The 10,421-nt window shown below is 44.0% G+C and overlaps 1 protein-coding gene across 1 annotated transcript in view; it reads left to right on the plus strand.

The window, feature by feature from the left end:
- Positions 1-9,133, plus strand: part of LOC126524406 (ribosomal protein S6 kinase beta-1-like) — a 124,631-nt gene extending 115,498 nt beyond the window's left edge. The window contains exon 16 of the mRNA XM_055067293.2: positions 3,158-9,133. Coding sequence (XP_054923268.1) covers positions 3,158-3,163 — 6 coding nt within the window. The 3' untranslated portion in view covers positions 3,164-9,133. The remainder of the gene's footprint in view (positions 1-3,157) is intronic.
- The last annotated feature ends 1,288 nt before the right edge of the window (positions 9,134-10,421 follow it).

Genomic DNA, 10,421 nt, shown 5'->3' on the forward strand with positions numbered 1-10,421 from the left:
AACTTGCACCTGCAAATTTTCTTATTTCATCACCCCCGCTTAATTTTATGCCATCCCTGGCTGGTGCTTCCTTTCCCTTAGCAGCCAACCTCTAATGGTCCACCAGTTATATGCCCTACGCATTACATGGCCTGCCCAGCTTCATTTTATTTTTTCTTAATGTCAACTATAGTACCGGCTATCACTGTTTGCTCTCTGATCCGCACCACTCGCTTCCTTTCTCCTAACGTTATGCTAAACATTTTTCGTTCCATCGCTCTTTGCTCAGTCCTTAACTCGTTCTCGAGCTCCTTTGTTAATCTCAGTTTTTGTCCCATATGTTAGCACCGGTAGAATGCAATGATCTTTTCTTTTGAACGACAGTGGTAAGCTCCAGTAAGGTCTTGGTAATGCCTGCCATAAGCACTCCAACCGATTTGTATTCTGTAAATTTCTTTCTCATGGTCAGGATCCCCTGTGAGTAATTGACCTAGAGAAACATACTCCTGCACAGACTCTAGAGGCTGACTGGTGATCATGAACTCTTGTTCCCTTGCCCGGCTATTGATTGTTATCTTTGTCTTCTGCATAGTAATCTTCATCCTTGCACATACACTTTTTCAGTTAAGGTGCTAAATGATTGGTTGCAATTGACAGAAGTCTGGCAGAAGACAGAAGTTGACAGAAGTGCTGTGATAATCTAAACGCAGTTGAATTGTGCTACGTTGGCAAAATTGCAGTCTTCCCTGGTCTAGAAATTTTTGGAGGAATCTGCCTGCATCGAGTCACCTAAACTAACTTTGCAATTAACGATTTCAGGTGCCACATTTTGTTAGGCATTTCATTGGAAGAAAAAAAAAGATCTGAATCATTCACAGACATCTTATTTTTTACCCTTCACTGTTATTTGCAGAACATTCCTTTGGGTTTCAGTAATGGAGAACACAGCTAGCAGAATAGAGAAGTCTTAAAGGGGCCCTGAACTGCTTTTTCCTGAAGATTAGTTCAGAAATACTTTGCCGTAGAAAGTATTTCAATGCATTCAGCACAAGTAGAGTTATTGGCCATCAAAGGTCACCTTTGATCCCCTTTGTGGTGCTCCTGCTCCTTCATCAGTGCCTTGCACTGCGAAGGCTACAGCGGAGCGGGGCATGCCCACAACGCTTCGCCTAACGCTCTGCCTAATGCTCCGCCTATTTGAACTGCATGGCGCGCAGTTCAAATTTTATTTTGTATGTTCACATAGATGCAACTATTTCCGATTTTGGCATCTGCAATGCACCAAATATGGTTGTCTTCAGCGAGCCGCTGTGTGCTTAGCAAGCAGTCTCATTGTGGCTCCTCGTGGTGGCGTTAGTATCATGCTGCGTAGCAGACGCTGCTGCATGCAACCGTAGCGTGTATGCACCGCACTTGCTTTGCACAACAGGGCTTGAGTGTGTGCTCACACTTTTATGCTCCAGTATGGTCGTGCTATATGTGGTGCAGACCAGTTTGACTGATGGGTAGTAGCCACGTCCAACATGCGCATTTTGAAGCGCTATGAATAGCTCCGTACGAAGCGAGGTCTAGCCAGGAGCGACCAGGAGCAAGCGCATGCTTATGTGATCTGACCTTAAGTGTCACGCGCTTTGAGGCTAGTTGAGTGTTCAAAACTAGTCGGAATCGGCAAGATTCGACAGCTACGACACCGATAAGCAGGGTGGCTAAAGTTCAATTCCTGTGCGAGGGGCCACTGCTGAGCTTGAGCAGACAATGGTCGGCGTCTTCCGGAAGTAGGCGATTCTTTTTGAAATTAGAAAGCAGATTTTCACTTCAGCCAGTTTATTAAACTGCATCAATAAATATACACAGTAACGGAAATAAGATGCACAGTGACCCAAACACCCTTCTTGATTGATGTCGACTATTGGCCAATAGCCGCAGCATATGGGAATCTGCTATATGACAAAATACAGCAACCCAAAAAGAGTGAGAAAATGGCTTCCGTTGAAAAGAGAGCATTTGAAAGAAAAGGTGACTTCGCACTCTGCTTGCGAGCTCCGTGTGCCGCACTCGACTGCATAATTTGGCTGAGACGTTCACAGCAGCGTATGCTATCTGCAGACTGTGTTTTTTCACCAAGCCTGAGGGGGGGTTCAGGACCCCTTTGACAAGGCGGTCGCATGTAGTGAAACCAGTTGGATAAATGCATTAAAAGTTTGTTAGTTGAAAGTGATCTCATGTGCCTCCTTGAAGAAATGGCACTCCTCGTGCACTTGGTAAAAATGCCATAACATGTTATCTAAAATTTCTGTTTACGAAAAATTTTGCTCTGTGAACCATAGCTAAGGAATATCAAATGGAAACACGAAATCAGTGTAGACCGATAAAAAATTCACCGAGCGCTTAATTTTCATTCCTTCGGTACAAAAGTGTTGATTACCAAAGAATGTAATCCCAAACTTGCATTTAACTTTGACATCACACTTTTCAAAGTACTATTTTCTCATATTTGGGCTTCTCTTAGTGCAGAGAATGAGTACGGTCCTTTCATTGTTTTTGTGCTCGAGCTTTAGTATGTTCAACTGACTAGCCGACTGTCAACGTTTCCTTAATTACTGGTACAGCTTGGATTGTCCCTTGAATGCATTAGCACAAGCTTTGTCATTTCAGCTGGGCATTAAATCAAAGTTTCAAGCTGGTTTGTCTACACTTTTTGCCTTTTGGTCTCAGTTAGTTGCTGCCAGAAAGAGGGGTCACTACTTGTGTAGTTTGTTGATGCAGCAACAAGACAGACTGGCATGATGTATTCTTGCAGGTTTGTTAAATCTGCGAGTATTTCAGAAGCATCAAGGCCAATAGGCTGGTAAACACATTTTAGATATTCGTAGCTGCTACTGCCTTTTCTGTTGAAACAAGAAACCAGTGTGGAATTGGAGTAACTTCTGATGGCTGATTTCAAATTATGTCTCGGTGTTCTCCAACATGAATTGGGTGTATGAATTTGGATTGCTTTCATTTTTGACCGTGGATTTTTGCATAACTGTGGCACAACTTGCGAAGCATGGTTCATATTAGAAGTATTTGGGATATTGTACCAGGAAAAAAAGGAACAACTGCATCACCAAGAAAAAATACAAAACCTTGTCATACACCTGTGCTTTGCTTGGACCTGTTGTCACCCTCTTTCTCGCAGCCGTAATGCAGCTGCCATCCTGTGACTGGCTTTTCCTGGCTTCCAAGTCGTCTCCCAATAGTCTCACGTGCCAAGCCCTCTGGGGGCCTGCTGCCATGTTGGTGGCTCGCTGCGAGAGCAGCAAAATCTGCAAGAAGACAGAAACAGATTTCCAACACGTCTATGGATCCAGATGTGGTTGGACACGTACTCTCTCCCCATTCTCCGACACGTCGGACAAGGGCAGCGGCTGCTGCGCTTGGAGAGAGGACATGCAGGCATGTGCAGTGAAGCTTGTTTATTGTTTTGTGCCTGACCAATCGTGCAGCGAGATGGTGAACCCACTCAGTCAAGTCTGAACTATACGTGTGGAGCGTACACATGCATCCTGCTTATGCAGTTCCCGGGCCCTGCCAAACAGATGTGAATGGCAACGGGTGCCATGTCTTGGCAATGACCACCTAGGCCCTTCTGAACTTTCTATTATTAGCGACTTGGTTTGTGCTTTCTGTTTGTTTCTGTTGTTGCCTGTCTTGATTCAAGCTTTATTTTTACGTTTGTGTGTGCGTATGTGTATGTGTGTGCCGCCTTGCATCTTTTTGCTCTGTGTATAGTAGCTCATATGTGTAAAACAAAAAAGCGGTCGTTATTTGCACGCATAGTTTGTGTGTTTTCCAGAAGTAGGGAGAATCTTTGTGCTTGGAGCTTCAAGTGAAGTGCCCCCTACCATTCTGTGGCCTAAGCCCGTGTGAATCAGAAACTCAAGCTCGTTCTTTGTCCCGTCATAGACCCGTCTCATCATGAGCTCCTCGATCATGCGGTCTTCAACTGTGGACTGCCTATTGGCGGAACTACGAACTCGGCACTGGTGTTGGTCGTTCCGTGGCATCATTCAGCAGTGCAAAGTTTTCTCTTCTAGTTGCCACAGTATTGCCAAACAAATGTGTGCCTGCATGGAAGTGCGTGAATGTGTTATAGAGCTGCGTCAGCACTGCTGCAATTGTTGTTGCCCTGTGTTAGCATAGCCTTTCTCTATTCTCAGCCAAACACTGCTGTAGCAGCATTCCAGACAAAGAAACAAAAACGTAACTATGGTGCTCTCAAATCATCGCCGATTGTCTTGCAGTTGCACAGCTTCCGAAACAACCGGAAAGATCCTTGCGGCATGCTTGATTTCTTATTTTTGTACGCACCTTCTGCAATAAGAGTTTTTGGGGTTCTGAACCTTCCATTTGCATACTGACTGCATGAAGGACATTTTTTTTCTTCTTTGTGCTATAGCAGTTCTCTGCTTCTATTGTGCCATCAAGGGCTGAATGTTTTCTGCTGGCAGTGCTTTTTCATCATTTGCATGCTACCCGAAGTCTTCATGGTGGTCGCTGAACAAGTGTAACGAGTAGTGAAAGTGTATGTTGTAGTGAGCTTAAGGGAGGGGGGGGGGGGGTGCAGTCACTCTAACCAAGGCAGCAGGTGTACAGGCAGGAATCTGAAAAGGAAAAAAAAACAAAGACCTCATCATCAAATGAAGGTGCCTTATTGTTAACCGGCAGTCATGCACAACCGCCTCAGTCTAAAACAGGCAGCCAAACGAATGCAGCTGTCCCAGTGCTGACACAAGCTAATAACAAAACAGTTTTTGCTCGACTACAATCGCACTTCATCTGCCTGTCTCCTTGCTTCTCTCTTCTTTCGTTATTTAAGTTCTCTTATGCAATACTAGCTGTACGAGTAGCCAGCATGCAGCTTCGATCTTATTCAACCTCCTCGATCACATTCGAGGCTTCTGGTTGGTGCCTTGCATGTCACCAGCTCTAGTCGCGGTGCCTAGTTTTCCCGGCTCTGTCACCCACTGGGGTGTTAGTGCTTGCATTATAGTGTACTTGGTGCAGAAATGTTCCTGCAGCAGCACAAGAAATTGTGTGTGCTTGTCCCTGTATATGTCAGTCGAACCCAAATTTAGCCTTTGTTGTGTGCCCCATACTCATTACTTCATGAGCCCTTTTTTGAGTCTGCACAGTGTGGCCGTGCGTAGGAAAGTTGCAGCTGCCCAAGGCTAGTTGTCATGCAGCCTATTTTACTTGTGTGCTTTCTGGCATTACGTATCTTCCTTCATGTTTTGTTGGTGTTTGCTATAACGAGGCTTATCCAATGAACAGTTTGCATTCTTTTTTCCCTTGTGTTAATGCCTTCTAAACGAAGACTGAAATATTTTGCCATTAGCATCTTTCCTTCGTTTGTGTTCGTGTGTTGTGATCGTGGTTACGAATTCTAAGCTGTGCGTCTTGTGTTTGATTTTGTGCATTGCAGTTGCAAGAAAATGCGCCAAAATGAATGGCATGTAGCACTCTGGACTGTTTAGAAGACATCCACCAGACTTGTGGTGCCAAATTGGTGCTGTCATGCCACACAACTTTCCTCAGTGGTAGAGCAAAACATTTTTCAGTAGGTCAACTCTCTCGCATGCAAAGAACCAGTGTTAGTGCCTTATCTTGCCATGTCTTGTGGGCACTGCGGGACGTGGAGCGGAAACGCAACTGAAAATCACTGCGCACCATTTGAGCTGAGAGCCACAAAGTTTTCAACAAGGAAGACTGTTTCTGCTGTTTTTAATCTAAGTGGTGTTCTGCGTATGTGATGTCTTAAAAGCTGTAGTTAAAAACTGTAGTTTTTCTCGCTATCCTCAAAGGTTTCTCTGAAGCAAGCACAATATTTGCTTCCATCTCAAAATGTTTCGGTTCTGGTTGTGCGACTTGACGAGCAGCCCATATTAATCAGTGGCTAGTGCAGTGTGGACAGCTGTGTGGTGTAATTTTGTGATGGTATGACGTGACGCATAGACACTGTATTGCGTCGTGCTGCTGAGTCAGAATGACAGCAGTGTCCTTCCTGTTTATGCATGCAGAATTTTGTTCCCTCCCCCCACTGCACATGCGTGCACCAATTATTTGGCAGCCATCTCCTGCTCAAGAGGTGTGCTGTTTAGAGCAAGAGCTTCTAGATGAACCTGAAGACATGACATAATTTTTTTTTTTTAACAGAGTCGTACATTGCCTGCAGTTAGTGGTGTAGTTCACCTTTCGTTTTCAAGATGCTTGTGCAAGCTGTAGAAGAATTTAACTTTGTTTTGTTAACTACATACAGTAACCAGACACAAAGTCCAGCAGATTTAATCTAGCTTAATAGGCATTGCTTGAACTGGGGAGTTTTCATACTCAGTACTGCTCAAAGAGAGTAACTAAGATCTTCGGGGGTTAATTCAGTGTGGGTCAGCTGTGGTAATGTCGCAAAATGTTGGCTTTGCAACACAGGAGGCAAAAGCTCCACAAGGTTTCGCAGAGAGATCAGAAGGTGCATTCTGAGATTGTCGAACATGTTAAGATCTGTGAACACTTACTTTGTGCAATGAGAGGAGCATCTGAGTTTCATCATTTGCCGGTGCAACAGTGTCTCCACTATTATCTGCCAAAAGGGCATTTGTGTACAAGGTACTGGCCAACACTTCCATAGGGGTAACTCACATGGCCAAAACGTGCTCTCAGTAAATCGAGCAGCGTCACCCTTGATTGGACCGCTATACTGAATGCCATTCCATAGCGTAAAAGGAAAGTATTTGTGAAAGGAAAAAATCGAATTTCGTGGAAACGTGCAGGCTCAGTTCTGCGCATTTTTTTTCTTCCCGTTCTTAAGCCACATTGCAGCTTTACATTGAAATGCAAGTGTGAGCTCCAGGAGTATTCCCGGCAACCGCAAACAAATGTGTGCAGCCGTTGCATCAGCGAGGCTGCCATCGAGTGCCAAGAAAGAAGAGCGCTTTTCTAGCAGTTTTTTACACATCAGGTGTGTCTGGGTTGGTTAGCGGCACACCACTAGTCTTGGAAGAATTGCCAGAATCTCTCCCAGAGTGTCTGACGGCTTAAGAAGAATCCTGGTGAGAACTGTGTCACGAGAAGCGTTTTGAGAGTGGCTTCATAGTTTGCATGTCTGTGAGGAACAGTGCTTGATGGCTGAGTGGGAAGTTAGGTTTTGCACACAGTGTAACTCCTCCACTATGGCTTTTCCAGCAGAAAAACTCATCTGCTTGATACCAGTGCTAGATGTCCCAACACTAGCAACATTGCTACTTCATGGAAACATTGTGGTGTGAAAATTGTGTGAGTGATGTTGGACCAATGTAAATTGTGCACCAGACAGCATGTCAACTTTGGTCACTGAAGATGTGTACAGCACATTTGCCATATCAATTGCTTTTTTTTTTTTCCTGTTGGATTCTAGTTGAGACATGTGAGCATGCTGTCACAATGTCTTTTAGGCAGTGAATTCTGGTTTTGATTGGCCCCTCCTAGGAGGCTTGAAGGCCAAGCACACGTTTCATATGACAAGAGTGCCCAGATAGGGGCTGGCACTATGTCAGGAGTACTTATTTTTGCCCATACTAGTTTCTGAAAGAGCAGTGCTTTGCCAGCAAAAAGACCACAGAAAAAGAATTCAACCCACAGGGGAACTATCGTATGATGCTGTCTGAACATAGGAGGGCTGTCCTCATTATGCTGCAGCAGCAGTTGAATGGTGCTCACTAGTTGCTGCTGACCTGCTGCTTGGGTTTTCTGCGTTCTTTTTCTTTTTTCCTCCTAGTTGCCAGGCTTTCTGCCAAACTATTACTACTCCAATAATGCCACCCTGTAGTGGCTTGAATGATCAGGATGTCGGTAATGCACAGGCAAAGCATGCACTGTTACAGCAAGGAAATGAAAAAAACACTTGGCATGTCATTTATTTTCCGGCAGCCTTTCAGATGTTTTTCAATACTGCTATCTTTTGACAGTAAAGCAGAAGTTGACTGAAGACACTAAAAAGAAAAATGGGGCGGGGTGTAGGAGAAAAAGAGCATGTGCACAGGGAATGTACACCAAGGGGGTAGAGAATCAACAGAGCATGTTCGATGAGTTGGTAGGTTAACATTTTAACACTGCACATATACTTAAAGATGGTCTAGCCACAAAGCCGTGATCTTGTTCGTCTGTTTCTTTTAGTGCAAAACGCCATCCTATCAAAAGCCCAGGGTATATGTCACACTTCTGCAATGGTAACATACATGCGTTTTTAGATGGCCTCGCACAACTTCATCTGCGTGGACGTTGTGTGGTATTGGAATAAGAACTGGTGGCCCCTGTATTGCCTAGTTCATTGCTCCCAGTTTGCCCATGACATTGCACATTTACCTCCGCAATTCATGCTACACTGAACAAGGGAAAGTACTTGTGGTTTATGTAAAAGTAGTGCAGCCATGCACTGAAAGCATATTTACACTCATCGTTGACCGTGATTGCCAGTGATGGAAGTGCTACTGAGATCCAGAGGCTGCGTGAACTGCAGCACATATTCATTTTGTAGGGTGGGGGCGAGTAGCCTCGTTTTGTTCAACAGTTGTCACGTGGAGTTCCCCTGTGTGGTAATGTAATTTTACAGGAGAGTGTTTGTTGCAATAAGCTTTGCACAAGGTTGCGCACAAGTGTGGCCAACTGTCACTACGGAAGGGAGTGCTGTCAGTTGGTCTCAAAGGAATGCCTTGGGATTTCATTGCCATTTGTGATGGCCTCAAAGCGCTGCACAAGTTGCATGAGCATTTGGGCTGAATTTCAGCCCTCGCTGCACAGGCTTTCTTTTTTTTTTTCCGTAACAGACGTGGACTGGAAAAACAGCCTTACATGAGAAATGAATACAGCAAGCATGTGCATTTTTTGCCCTAGTTTTTAATATATTTTTGAGTGTAACTTGTTGTAGTGTAGGTATTACTCAGTTCTTGTTTTCATGTTTTACATTTTGTATAGGAGACGAGCTTCTGAAGTGTTTCTTATATACTACCTTTGTTTTGAAATTTCTTTGACCGGTTTTCACTTATGTTCTGCATTTTTTCCTTTTGTATTGTTACAGATATGCCGAGATACATGTTTAGGTTGCAATATGTTATTGAAATAAAACATGGATAATCCAAAATAATGCTATTCTTGTGATCCCTACTCCACACTTGCAGCTTTAACCTGCTGCAGTGACTTAGCAGCTGTGGCATCCTGTTGCCTTGTGCAAGACCACAAGTTTTGTTGCTGGCCATGGCAGCTGCATTTGGCCAAAGTGGGGAGCAAAAGAGGCCGCATGTTTATTATGCCTGTGCCACATGTGCCACATTCTGGTATACACAACAATGTTTGCATAATAGATTACTGAACACTGGTAGCAACATCTTGTGATGGTTCATCTGACCACAATACCTTATGTAGACGTTTTCATGTTCTATGAACGTTCCTGTAAAAAAAAGAACTTGGAAAAGGCAAAATGTTCATGATTGCACCGCTACTGAAAATTTACACGAGCAGCAAAGTAGAATAGCTTTGTGTTTTTGCGTTTGTCTGGTAGAGCTCTGCACCACCAATCCAGCCACTCAGGTTTACGCCTCCGCTAACCTGTTAATCTGCTCGCATATACCAGGAATGCCACAAATGCTAAAACTCTATATTAACCACTCACTGCCCTAGAGGGATGATAATAAGAAGCACTAAATCAATTTAGACTGATAAAATATTTTTCAGAAACTTATTTTTTTTAATTTATTTTTTTATTTTTAAATTCTTTTTAGATAAGGAGGTTGATCATTACAAGGGAAAATGAAGTCTAAACTTCTACTCAGGGGTGACGCCGGGAAGTGGGGGAGGCAGGGAGGGGCAGCCGCCCCCCCCCCAAATTTCCGCTTGCCCCCTTTTGCCCCTCCCCCCCAATAGTGCCAAAAAGCTGATCCAAGGTAGGCAGTATAAACAAAATGTCAATTTTGATGTCTTATAATTTGGAGGCAGATGTATGAGCGAGCGGCCTTGTTCGAAGGGCAACTCCGGAGATTTCTCTATGTCAACGGATGTTGATGAAATTCACTGGCTGCGTTCCTCTCAACACTTCCGTCATGTCCTCAAAAAAGCATGTTTGAGAGTTGCACAGGTTGTTTTACAAATGAATTTAATTAATTGCCTCGAACACCCTACCTTGCCTCCTCCTCAGTTAGAGGCCACATTGTCTGATCGCAAGCAATTATATCCTCGCACTTTTGATAGAATAGGCGCTTGAAATACAGCATGAACTGCTGCAATGAGACAAAAATGGTTCCAACAGTTCTAAATAGATTTTAAAATGGGCTACATTTCTTTATTCTGTCTGCTTGCATGAACCGGAAAGTTCGTACCTCAGATGCAGTAGCCTAGGCCACAAAATCGCAAGTGGAGTCAAACGAGTTGAGAGGTCA

Source organism: Dermacentor andersoni, chromosome 3 (assembly GCF_023375885.2).
Source record: "Dermacentor andersoni chromosome 3, qqDerAnde1_hic_scaffold, whole genome shotgun sequence".
Classification (NCBI taxonomy): domain Eukaryota; kingdom Metazoa; phylum Arthropoda; class Arachnida; order Ixodida; family Ixodidae; genus Dermacentor; species Dermacentor andersoni.